The following is a 12,663-nucleotide window of genomic DNA, read 5'->3' on the forward strand; positions in this document are numbered from 1 at the left end:
GCATGGGATAGCTCTGCAGAGGATTTAGACAAATTTATTCAAATGCTAGCTTCAATATATCCTTCTATCAATTTTACTGTAGAAGAGGAGCAAAATAATACAATTTCCTTTTTAGATTTAGAAGTGCACAGATCTCTGGAGCTAACTTTTGCGGTACACCATAAAAACAACAGAGGACCAGATATTATCCCTGTAACTGCTTTCCAACCCACAAGCTTCGTCAACTCTGCTATTACTTCGCTTATTCAGAAAGCGCTCCTCATTCCATCCTCCCAGGCATTAATTGATGAAGAATTACAAATCATCAAAAGAGCAATGCACAATGCCGGATATTCTAATTCCAAATATCGATATCTCTACAACCGGGTCATAAATAAATTATTTCCAAAATCTTTCCTCAGCAACAAAGAAAACCTAAAGATAATAAACCCTCCAATACCGTACTTGGGCACCATCTCACTAAAAATAACGCGCATATTCAGGAAGCATGGTTTTATATTGCCTATAACCCCTCAACCGACACTACGAAGAACATTGTGCAACGACAGAGACATTCTCACCTTGAATGAAAAATCGGGGGTTTATATAATTCCATTAAAACATACAACATCAGGGGAGGAAATTATGTATATTGGAGCTACCAGCAGAATGATGCGGTCTCGTATCTTCGAACATCAAGAAGATATTAGAAACAACAGACCAGCTACAGAATTAGCGAAAAAGGTTCTAGACCAAAATTATCTTCCACTTTGGAACAACATTAAATTACTTAAGCATTGCAATGATCGTAGACAAATATTTATATGGGAAAACCTGTACATATCTGCTGTTTTGCCGTGCAACGCGCCGACGTTGGAAATACCACAGCTATGGATAACTTTATTTAAACAATCCAAGTTATAATTTTGTGATCTAATTTTATTCTACCACCATATACGGCACCATCAATCAATATTTATATGATTTGGGGAGTTCAAGTTATTACAGCAAGTTACTTTAAAAAATATTTATTAATTCAATTTTATTAATTTGTTCTACATTCCGATCTCGTGCATTACGTAATTTGAAAAGTCCGTTAAAAGCTATCAATTCGAAAACAAAGGTATTCGATTTCGCCTGAAGACGACAGTCGTAAACTGTTGAAAGTACTAGCGAACATACCTAAAATTTAACAAATCGCTGTCAATAACGCCGCAACACGTAAGTGTCATAATTTTAATTTCTAAAGGCTGGCGTGAAGTGAACTATATTTTCATTCAAGCACTGTTTTGGTTTCGAGTCCGAAGTAAGTCTTATTAAATGTAATTATGTATGAAAATTATCTGTACAACCTTACTATTAAATAATAAATATCCTGAATCTGATAAAAGTCATAAACACTCAAATTAAATGTCAGTCAATGAAAAATATCCAAGCAATACTCCAATTCTAGCCATGTACACTGCAATAAGTTTATGTCAACAGTTTCAATTGTAAATGTGATTCTCTAAATTTTTTGACATAAGCCACCAGAGTGTTGTATGTACAACATAAGAAGAAATTGCAAGTCATGATATCCAATGATCTAAGTGGCCAACAAATTGCACTATCACAGCCTGTGTGATAGTGTAACTTGTTGTACACATTAAGACTTGTGTACAATTGAGGTTAGTGGGGCAAAGCACTGACTTCTTGAAAGATGATACCCTGATGATGCAATAGTTTTCTAGCATATATGAATAGTTTCTGATCTCCAAATCTGTATATTTTCATATTAATTTTTCCCAATACATGAAATGTAATAACTTCATCTCAGAATATGAATCTTTCCAGAAACATATTATCCCTGTCAATCATGTAAAGCAGGGTAACAGTAAATTTCTTATGCACAACCCTGTCATCTATCATAATTGCCTGCAGGTGTTGCATTTGTTTTCATAGGATGCATTGCCGAATGAGGTAACTACAGCAGATTTCCTGAAGCTCATGTTAATTTACAAGGGCTGCAAAGAAAGGTCTGCCACAGGTACCCAACATATTCATCACCTGTGCACGGCCACCCAACTCCTGTCTCATGAACTACGCTTCCGGTATCCTTAAACTTTTGGTACTAAGCATATATCGATGGTCTCGTCAATATGGGTCTCTCGTAATGTATTCAAAACTTCCCCTAACGTTGTACGTCCAATTTTATTTTGACAAATCCCTCCACACACTGTTTTGTCTGTTTCATAACAATGGATGTAGCAACAGAAACGAGCATATTATTGTATATTTGCTACCATTTACCAACACTCTTGAGAGTTTCAGAGTTTTTACATAAGACGAGCCATTCCACAGTTTTCTCTGACTTCCAATTAAATATTTATTAGCAATCAAAGTTGTATAGATAAATCTCATACATCCTGTATATTATAATATGATAAAATATACTCATAAACTGCAGAATAATCTTAAAAATATATATATTTTTTTTTAAATCATGATGATTGCCAATACAACTTAAATCTGATTCATATTATTCATAATAGATTCTGTTAATTGTGATGATATACAACATTGGGAGCAGGCAGAGTAAAAAAACATTATTCTGAACTAGAGTACATCAGCCTAAGGGTACAATTACACTTCTAAATGAGACAATTGGATCTTATCAGAGCCATAGACCATACCCATAGGAGCAAAAAGGTGAAAGAAAGAGACACACTGTGACATATCTCCCCCAAAATCAGCCTACTTATGGATTGCAGGCAATTGGGAGTTGCATTGCTCCACTACGACTATCACATTTCACTATCCAGCCCAAGCGACTATGCCAGCTTCGTGTAGCCCACCCGACCGTTCATGGATTATTACTCAATATCACATGGTTTTAGTTTTAGCTTGCCCCCATGCGGGTGCCAAGCTGCAAGCAACAGGGAGGACCAAAGCGTATGACTATGCAGAGCAATGGTTGAGGATTGCCATCATTCGCCTTGATGAAACAGAGCACAGAGATTAAACAGCAGTAACAGTAAATGGAAAAACTGACCTTTGGAGGCAAATATCTCGTAAAGGGTCGCATGTGCACGTATGGTTCCATTGACATTTTTGTTCGTTGAGGGGAGCCTATAACTCTGGGAGTAGCAAATCTCTCATTCAGAGTTCACATCTTACAAGTCTAAGTATTATTCTTAATTAGAGTAGAACATAAACATTTAAAAATTTAATTTAGAAAATAAAAGGCGGTTTTAATATATTAAAATTAAAGAAAGAATATAAATAATGCTAAATAACTGGATATAACTGAATATACTTAACCTTACTAGTAGAGCGTTTGTAACAGACATCAATTTTCATACTAAACTTCACAAAATACAACCATTAAAACATTAGGAAACATACCTAAAGTTTTCTGATTCCCTTTCTTCGTCACTATCAGACGAGGTTCGACGTCTTAAATTTTTCTTCTTCGATTTAAATTTAATTTGTCTTTCTGTTTTCACATCACTATCCTGCTCGACGCTGTCCGCCATTTTTATTTAAAACAGCGCCCCCTAAATTTTTTAGATGGAAAATTTTGTATTAATTTATAAAATTCGTCAAATATAATTTACAATTTTCAAAAGTTACAATGGAAATTACTTAAGAATTTCAAATTAGTCGACGCTGCAGAGGTCAGTTGGAAAACGACCAGTAGTTTTGAATCACTTGACAACAAGGAGCAAACTTATCTAAAAACAAACGAATGGATTTTGTACTCTTTATTTTGTAAATTGAATGCTTAGTTAAATAAATAGATTTGACACTTTTAGTTACATATTTAGTTAAATTCACAATATTAAAAATGAAGTATGTTTATACGGAAAGTTCAATGACCTGACCCGCGTTTCGCGCCTTGTATGAAGATTGAATTTCTAGTTTAATACTTCTAAGAAATGTAAAAAATTGAAGCCAAGGTTAGTTTATGGTTTAGCGTTTATTAAGTGTTGTTCATATAGGTGCAACAAAAATACATAAACTAAATCAATATTTTTTCCCACGGTCGATACTAATAAATAGTTATTTATTAGTCAATTTGAAGTGACACACAATCGATTATTTGAAAAAGTTTCGAATAGTTTACAATAATGTAGAATTTTAAATGCATTTTTTTATTTTTATGTCCCAATCTTTAAGTTTTAAAAGCGGCTTATATTACACAATTTATTTTATCTTATAAATATATCTTTTGATATTATTCTTTTCAGGTTATTTTGGAGCCCTTACTTCTCAATTATAACAACACAATATGAAACGAATATTTTCAAAGCAAAAAGAGTCTGGGGCTGAAGGACAGAAAAGAATGAAAATTGCAGAAATTAATTGCAGGAGGAAGCAGCTCAGAAATCCAGTAAGTACTTCAAGAAGTACCTTGAAAAGTCCGCTACAGGATGTTTGATAGGTGCTGAGGAATCCAAAGAATCTCAGACTAACTCAGCAATAGACGAGAAAGTTATCAATTTAGCTAATTCAGAGTGTAACGAGATAACGAGCTGTGTAGCTACGAGTTCTAAGGCTACAAAAGAATTTGTAAAAAACATTAGTATTTCAGTAGGAGAAAAAGTTGGCGCAGGTGATAGGTGAATGATGTCGAAACTCCAATGACTGTCATACCAGAATGATATTGGACTTCTTGAGTTTGATAAGAATACAGGGAAAGTAATTTTGTTAGATTATTTAAAAACAGAAATAATTAAATTGGGTTCAAAATATTTTCAAAATACTGAAGGCCCTTTCTTGCCAAGAAATAACATGTTGTATGAACAAAGATTGGTTTAAGAAAAAACTAGGAAATCGCGGTGAAGAATTGAATCGTTCATGGCTAGTCTATCCCCAACTAAAAAGTCGGCTTTTTGCATCTGTTGTCTTATCTTTTCACGATTAGATAATCAATCTTCATTAGAGCACAAAGATGGATTTACCCACTGGAAAGCACCTGAAAGGCTCACTACACATCAAAATGCGAAGAACTATTGTGAGTGTTTCACCCAGTGGAAGGAAATGGAAAGAAATTTTGCAGATAATAAAGGGATCATCGACGCTGAACTTCAAACCCAGATCGAGACAGAAAAACAAAAGTGGCGTAAGGTATTAAAAAGAATCCTTCACTGCATCAAATTTCTTGCTTCTCAAAATCTTGCATTACGAGGTCACAGGGAGTCACTCACTACATGCGATAGAACCGAATCCAGCAATGTTGGTAATTTCTTTGGATTAATAAAACTCTTGGCCATATTCGACCCCGTCATGACTAACCATCTCACTCATGTTATAAATTATCCCGGAACACATCTTACTTTTCACCTCAAGTTCAAAATGAGTTCATTCATCTGATGGCAATCACTGTTCGTCAAAGTTTATTGCGAAGCATACGCAAATCAAAATACTACGGTCTTATGTTTGACTCGACTGCTGATCAGGCACATCGTGAGCAGATGTCAGAAGTAGCGAGATATGTAGAGGTTGATTTTGAGAGAAAATTAGTCCGCATTAGAGAGTACTTTCTTGGTTTCATCCAAATAAGTCAAAAGGACGCTGGAAGTTTAGTTGACAAAATGCTTAAACAGCTAGGGAAAGACGATATGGATCTGCAGGATTGTCGTTCACAATGTTATGATAACGCTGCTGTGATGGCTGGGAATAGAACTGGAGTTCACCAAAGAATAAGCGAAAAGAATAATCTGCCGATATTTGTGAATTGCGATAATCATTCACTCAATTTGGTCGGTGTACACGCAGCCAAGAAGGACACTTTAATGGTCACGTTTTTCGGAACTATTGAAGCTCTTTACATATTCTTTACTCATTCCACTCTGCGCTGGGAAAAACTCAAAATATGCGTGCCTGTGGGCTATGATTGTAAAATCAGAGTCCGAAACAAGATGGAGTGCAAGCAGAGCCTAATTTGGCACAAGGCAGGCAAGGCACTTGCGCGGGGCCCGTAATTAATTGGGGCCCATAATAGGTTTTAAACGTGCCATTGTTTTATTAGTATTGCGAATTACTATATTATTAGCGCCATATTCAAGGGTTAATAATTTAGAATGATATTACCTACTGCTCCGACATCTAACATCACTGAGAATTAGATAATGTTTGTATATGCAAATTAGATCTGTTCGGTGAAGTTCAGAATAAAGCAGTGCTTGTTGAGAAAAAATATAATGTTTATTGCTGCATAAATTTATTGTAGCTCCAAAAATACAATGTAAGTAAGATATTCAAATGTAAAAATAAAAATACTTTAATTTTAAATAATACAATTTTATTTATATTTGTAGTAATACAAAATTTGTAAAGGGGCCCATAAATATTATTTTGCCTAGGGCATCGAAGGTCTAAATTAGGTCCTGAGTGCAAGGGTTGAAGCAGTAAAACCAGTTCACAAATATCTTGAAGATATGCTGTACCTTCTCCAAGATATGACAGACGATAGCGATCAAACCACTGAAAGAAGAAGTGAGGTCAGACTTAATAATCGCATGTTGTCCTACAATTTTCTAACGTTGTTAGGAGTTTGAACGACGTACTCGTTTCCATTGACCGTGTCCGAAAACAGTTCCAGGAGCCTACTATGAATTTTCATAATGCTGCCTTGGACATAAAAGCCCTCCGAGACTATTTTTCAAATGAAGGAGAGAAGTTAGTTAATGAGGCATTAAAAAGAGGATTCAATCTTTGCCAGGAATAAGATGTAGCCACGGAAAGGCGTCGAAGGCGAAAAATATGTATGGCTGGAAAGAATGCGTCGGACGCAGAGTTGACCGCTAAAGAAGAAATGGAACGAGTAATAAAGGGACCGCTGGATCCTATTGTGTGTGGAATGAGTGAAAGGTTTACTAGTTTGCATGAAACTGACGCCAGATTTGGATTTCTTCTAGATGTTAAAACATTGTGTTACGGCACTGACCTGAGACGATTAAAAAAAAAAAAAAAACATGTAAAAAATTTGGAGATTTCTATGATTGCGATGTTAACGGGGAACAGTTATACGAAAAAATATTGGATGATCGAATGCTAATATCTACAAGAAAAAACGTCAACATAAAAAAATCTGAAGAGCTACTTGAATTTATTGTGTGTAGTACGGGGATGAAAGTGTATTTCCTAATCTGCGTATTTCCATTCAAAGTTCTGCTCACAATTGCAGTATCCATCGCAAATTGTGAGCGATCTTTTAGTCAGTTAAAATTAATACTTTCGTATTTGAGGGCTACAATGTCTCAAGAAAGCTTATGTGACCTAGCTTTGCTCAGTGTAGAGCGAGAAACGGAAAAACTGATTTCGAAAACATCATTGATATCTTTGCGTCGCAGAAGGCCAGGAAGCTGCAATTGTAAGTGTAAAAGATTTACGGACTCACTTTCGTTATAAAATAGAAAATAAATATGTTTTGTAAGATTTATGACTGTTTTATTTAGTGTATCTGTTTTTTATATTAAGATAATTTACGAAGGGGCGCAAATTTGATGCGTACCCTAGGCGCCATTTTCGATTGGTACGCATTTCAATAAATCGCCATCAAACGCGCTTGACTATGAACTTATATTTTTTAATACAAACATGAATTCGTTTCGGGTTTTGCATGCTCAATACCGTTCAAAATAAACCTGTAAAATAATAACTTTTTAAATATATTCAGCCATTTTCTGATTTCATGAGAGTTCGTTGAAAGTTATAAGTTTAAATTTCAAAACTGTTCCAACTCTTTTGGGTTGTTCTAAAAGCAGAAATAAATTTCTAACGTTTTAAAAGCAAACAAAATATCAAATTCTCTTAGTGATAGAAACAAAAGCAAATTAAAAATTAATTATCTTGTTCAACTTAGGTTATATGTAAGTATTTTGTCATTACTTTTAGAAAAAAGTTTATTAATTTTATGTTTCTAACTTAAATTTTTTGTTTCAAAAGCAGCCGCTCTTCAAAATTACTCGAAAATCAGGACCTCAATATAATATTTTTTTAGAAAACAAAATTGCACTCAACTTTCACAGTTATGAAAGTGTATTATAACTATAAGTGGATGATTTTTTTATTTATAATGGCGATTCTTTACGAAATTACTATTGAAAAGAAATCAAATATACGCGTGTATCGCCATAACAAATCTAATTTCAGCTCTTCCTTCGGGAAAAACAATCGGAAGTATTCAATTTTCAATGAAAGTATGACAAGTTTAAGACCTTTTACATCACACAAGTTAAGGGTTCAGCGTGGTATTCATTCTAGAGCAAATAGAAACAATGAGAAAGAGCAAAATGGTGTCAAAAATAATAAAATATCTTCGAAATTATCGAAATTGGAGGAGCAACACACTAAGGAATCATTAAAGAATATTAGAGAAACGAACAAAGATAAATCACAGGTTTCTTCTAATGACAAAAATGAAGTGGACAGCAGTTACAAGTATTTAAAATCTTTATTGAATGCTGAAGAACCAAATGATAAAGAAAATTTGAAATTAGGTCAACGTTTCATTCCAAAAGAAAAATCAAATGTAGAAGAAGAAAATAAATCAAATACCAAACAATTAGCGAAGAAAAATGTTTTAATGAAGCAAAATTATAAGCAACAATCTCATTTGTTAGATTTAAATAGTTTTCACTATCTTAACAATATGGCCTCCAAGAAAGATCGAAAATCGATTAAAGTTCAAAAGGTCATTTCAACTGAAAATAAGAAAGATTTAATTAAGGATAAATCCGACAGAAATAAATCATCTGGAAATGTTGTTTTCTTTGGTATATTAGTCAATGGAGATAATCAAACAAAGAAAATTTTCGAACATAAAAGTCATATCGTTCGAGAGTCGTACGTGGAGAGAAAAATGAAAGGTCCTGAGAATAAAGCATCTTTGCCAGAAAACTCTGAGAATACCATTAAAAATTCTGATAAATCTTCAAAAATCTTACCAAAATCTTATCATGATAGACTTTTGAATAAATATTTAATGAAAGAAAGGAGACGTTTTCAAACTAAAGTAAGACAAACGGATGCAATTGGAAAAACAGTAAGGGAAAGACATCATACAAAGTCACGGAAAGCTAATTACAGAAACCTTAAAAACCATATAAGAATTGCATCAAAAAATTTCAAGCAGAAAAGAGAAAACGAAACTTTACGTAAATTTAAAACAAGACATAATTATCCTCTTAGGCATGGGAGTTTAATAGAACAAGTCAAAACTGCAACACCCGTTAAGATTATATTGTTGCTTACGGTTCTTTGTATAAGTATTGTTGTCATAGCTGTGCTTTTTAATTTTCCATTAATTTACAAAGTATTAACTGAAGGCAGTTATGACGGTGACAGTGATGCAAAACAGGCATTAATATCAATAAATGAAAGAAAACCACGAAAGCGACGCCTTCCTTCTAAAACTAGACATAGAAATGTTAAAGATTTTCATTGGAATGTGAAAAAATTTCTAAAATCAGAAAGTGATACTGAACCTGACGTTTCAGAGAAGAAATCAAATACCAATGAAAGCTCTTCTCAGATTTTAGAAACAAAGTTGTTATTGAATAATGTAAAGGAAATGCCCAAAAGAAACGAGCAAAATATGAAAGTAGACAAACAAAATATAAAAATTTCTAGTAGTGATAAGAAGGAGACTTTGGAGATTACTAAAATGGCCATCGCCCAAGAACAAGAGTTCGGTGAAGATATTGAAACGAAATCTACAGAATTAAAAAAAGTAGATAATACTGTTGAATTGTGCACTCCGCTGGCTTCAAACACTAATAAAAACACTAAAAATAATGTTATATTAGAACATGAAAACATTTTAGACGAGGAAAGTATTGAAATTGTTGGTAAATCAAACACCGAATGTGAAAGTGAATCGGGTAAATGTAGCCAGTACTTAAGTGAGTTATGTAGTGTTTTAGACGTAGCCAACAAGCAATTGGGAAATGAATTAGTATATTTAACCGATTATAACAATTGCAAAACGAAAGTACAGAAGAAAATGAACTTTTTTAATAATTGGAACGTGTGGAAATATGAACCTCATCTATTAAAGTACCATTTTATTGATAACGCACAAACTAAGGATGAGACGACCTCCACAGATAGGGAACAAGTAAATATGCGTGCCAATATTACCAAACAAGACGCGAGTAAAAAACTGATTACAAATCCAGAAATAGAGATAACAAAGTTGAGTCAAATGAGAGAAGTCTTTCAGAATTCTGTTGATTCACCTACATTCAACAAGACTATCCGAAACACTGCTGTTAGTAAAAACATTCCGAAGCCACAGTCGTTGATCGATGTTTTAAAAGAGTTTCAAATTGATGGTTCTTCTTCCGATTCTTTCATGATCGATAATGAATAAAAAAAAACCGGTGTGTGTTAACGATAAAAATGATCATTCTGAAACAGAAACGAGTTTATCCTCCATATTTATAAGGAAATAAAACCAGAAACTAAGGAAAAGATGTGTTGAGAAATTCCAAGATAAATGTAAAGAAGCATAATTTGAGGAAAATAACATAACATAACATAAATCGTAAAAAAGTGCTTAATTTTTTAAATTAAACTTAATTTTTAAACTTATATTTAAAGTCATTGTTTATTTAATTAGATTTTCCACAGTTTTCTGAAAGCCGCAATGTGAAATTTTACAAAATCTTTATACTGAAAGTAATTTGCTTAAGATGGCCACAAGACTCATTTATACGAGATGTGTCCCGTTTTTCTACATTTTGTCCGTTGTCTCTACAGAGATTGTCAAAATACAATACTTAAATTTTATTCCGTAGGCCTATTTTTTTTATTTTATAGTAGCAAAGAATAATCAACGTTGCCTGGAAACTCAAGACGAAAGCTAAGTTATCTTCGTTATTATGTAGCATATGTTTCCCACAAGGTAGCAGAGAGTAACTTTGCAAAATATGGTCCAAGTCAGTCAAAGAGTTTGTCAATTTATGATGATGAAATCATAGGGGAAAAGTAAGGTTCTTAGTTTTAAAGTGGCTTTTGGGGGGATTATAAAGACTAACTACACAAAATTGTCCGGATCGATCGAAAGGTTTCAGATTGGTGGATCCGAATTTTATGGTAGTCCATGTTTCTCATAAAGTACCCGAAACCAAATAGATAAAATAATAAGTTTTAAAAAGCTCACCAGGTAGAAAAAGACCTGGAAGAGAGCAGACAAATCACGATACCACGATGAGAGACAAATACTAAAGATGTTTTTAATCTTTTTCGTGAATTTTCCCTTTTTAATATTAATATAATGTATAGTCTATGTTCTTCTGAAACGAATAAGCTTTCCAATAGCGAAAGAATTTTAATAATCGATTAAGAAGATTCCGAGATTAACTCAACAAACAAACATTTTCGCTTTATATATTTTCATAGATATACAGGGTGAGTCAAAATTACGCGAACAATATTAATTTTTAATTAAACATTATTAATGAAACAATTTTGTCTCGTTTTCTATTCCGAATGGTCGCGACAAACCGTTGTTATGGCCTCCCCAATCTCCGACTGGCAGTTAATTACAGAACGATTCCGTAGCCGTAGTTCTGGGTTTTAGCACGAGATGCCGCTAATGTCGTGATGTTCAAGTAGCGTATACCTCGTACTGTAAGGCGTGCTTGGAATTTTTTGTCGATATTTTAGCTTTAAAACCATGCCTTATCATCGATAATTGGTTTTGAAGTATTCCTGCTACGTTGCTAAGAAATCGTTATAGAGAATATTGCATTGGATGTATCAGAAAATACTTGTTGTTATTGAGATAAGCAATATCTTCAAAAGAAAATCTTACTAAGTTTTGCATCAGTTTTTCTTTTCGAAAGATGAGAGTATAGTAGCAAAAGTAGAGAGTGGGCAGAAGATGCCTAATGTTGCTGGGCAGTATGGCGTGAACAGGTCTACAGTAGGCCGCAGTTCAATCTTATTTAAGAAAAACACTGTATAATCAAGAAGACTCAAGTGGCTAAAGAAGTAACAAAAATCACATCTGAGAAATAAAGAACATCGAAGAGTTCATAATGGAACCCGAAACGGATCTGACGACAGAAGAACGCCAAGAACTCTTGAATGAAGAACACCAAGAAACTCGGCGAGATATGTTTTCTTCTGAAAAAGAGGATTAATGCCGATATCTGTTAAAGATCCTTTGAAGAAGTGGGACGATGTCAGAACAACGGTCTTAGAATGGCATCGAAACCAGGTTGAGGCTTGGGGATTTCTACAATTGCAATGCTGTTAATTACTTACGAAAAATCCTGAAGAAGAGAGAAAAGCAATCGACATTAGACAGATTATTTAACCTTTTCAAACGGAAAAAACATGACTAATAAAAACGCAAGACTGTGTATGTATGTATTTTTATTATTACATATAAATAAACGTAGTAAGAAAGTATATATTTTTTTATTTTTGGGGGTCTCCAGAACGAATTAATCAAATTCCCGTTAAAACCTATGGTAAATCGATAATCGGTTAACGAACAATTCGGATAGCGAACAAAGTCTTGGAACGGATTATGTTCGTTAACCGATCACCCATTGTGTATATATATATACACAATGGGTATATACATATATATATATATATATATATACACAATATACACAATACAATTAAATACTTCCATATATATATATATATGGAAGTATTTAATTCTATAACACTTATACT

General features: G+C 33.6%; 3 protein-coding genes and 1 pseudogene across 4 annotated transcripts in view; 3 read left to right on the plus strand and 1 right to left on the minus strand.

Annotated features, from left to right (window-relative positions):
- LOC111641704 (telomere length and silencing protein 1 homolog) overlaps nucleotides 1–3,501 on the minus strand; it is a 32,002-nt gene extending 28,501 nt beyond the window's left edge. Inside the window, exon 1 of the mRNA XM_023387914.1 lies at nucleotides 3,364–3,501. Within this exon, the coding sequence (XP_023243682.1) occupies nucleotides 3,364–3,494 (131 nt within the window). The 5' untranslated portion in view covers nucleotides 3,495–3,501. The remainder of the gene's footprint in view (nucleotides 1–3,363) is intronic.
- A 1,832-nt stretch (nucleotides 3,502–5,333) lies between these two features.
- On the plus strand, nucleotides 5,334–5,945 carry LOC111641700. The gene has a single exon (XM_023387907.1). The coding sequence runs from the start codon at nucleotides 5,334–5,336 to the stop codon at nucleotides 5,943–5,945; it is 612 nt and encodes a 203-aa protein (XP_023243675.1).
- Nucleotides 5,946–6,574: 629 nt separating this feature from the next.
- Nucleotides 6,575–7,340, plus strand: LOC111641701 (annotated as a pseudogene).
- A 335-nt stretch (nucleotides 7,341–7,675) lies between these two features.
- On the plus strand, nucleotides 7,676–10,448 carry LOC111641706. Of its 2 annotated transcripts, none has more exons than XM_023387917.1 (2): nucleotides 7,676–7,835; nucleotides 7,912–10,448. In XM_023387917.1, the coding sequence occupies exon 2, from the start codon at nucleotides 7,997–7,999 to the stop codon at nucleotides 10,337–10,339; it is 2,343 nt and encodes a 780-aa protein (XP_023243685.1). In that variant the 5' UTR covers nucleotides 7,676–7,835; nucleotides 7,912–7,996; the 3' UTR covers nucleotides 10,340–10,448. The 2 variants fall into 2 exon arrangements, with proteins under 2 accessions (XP_023243685.1, XP_023243686.1); XM_023387918.1 differs by having other exon boundaries at nucleotides 7,687–7,835; nucleotides 7,915–10,448.
- The last annotated feature ends 2,215 nt before the right edge of the window (nucleotides 10,449–12,663 follow it).

The sequence above is a fragment of the Centruroides sculpturatus genome, unplaced genomic scaffold, assembly GCF_000671375.1.
Source record: "Centruroides sculpturatus isolate CEXI.00-Female unplaced genomic scaffold, Cexi_2.0 scaffold1597, whole genome shotgun sequence".
Classification (NCBI taxonomy): domain Eukaryota; kingdom Metazoa; phylum Arthropoda; class Arachnida; order Scorpiones; family Buthidae; genus Centruroides; species Centruroides sculpturatus.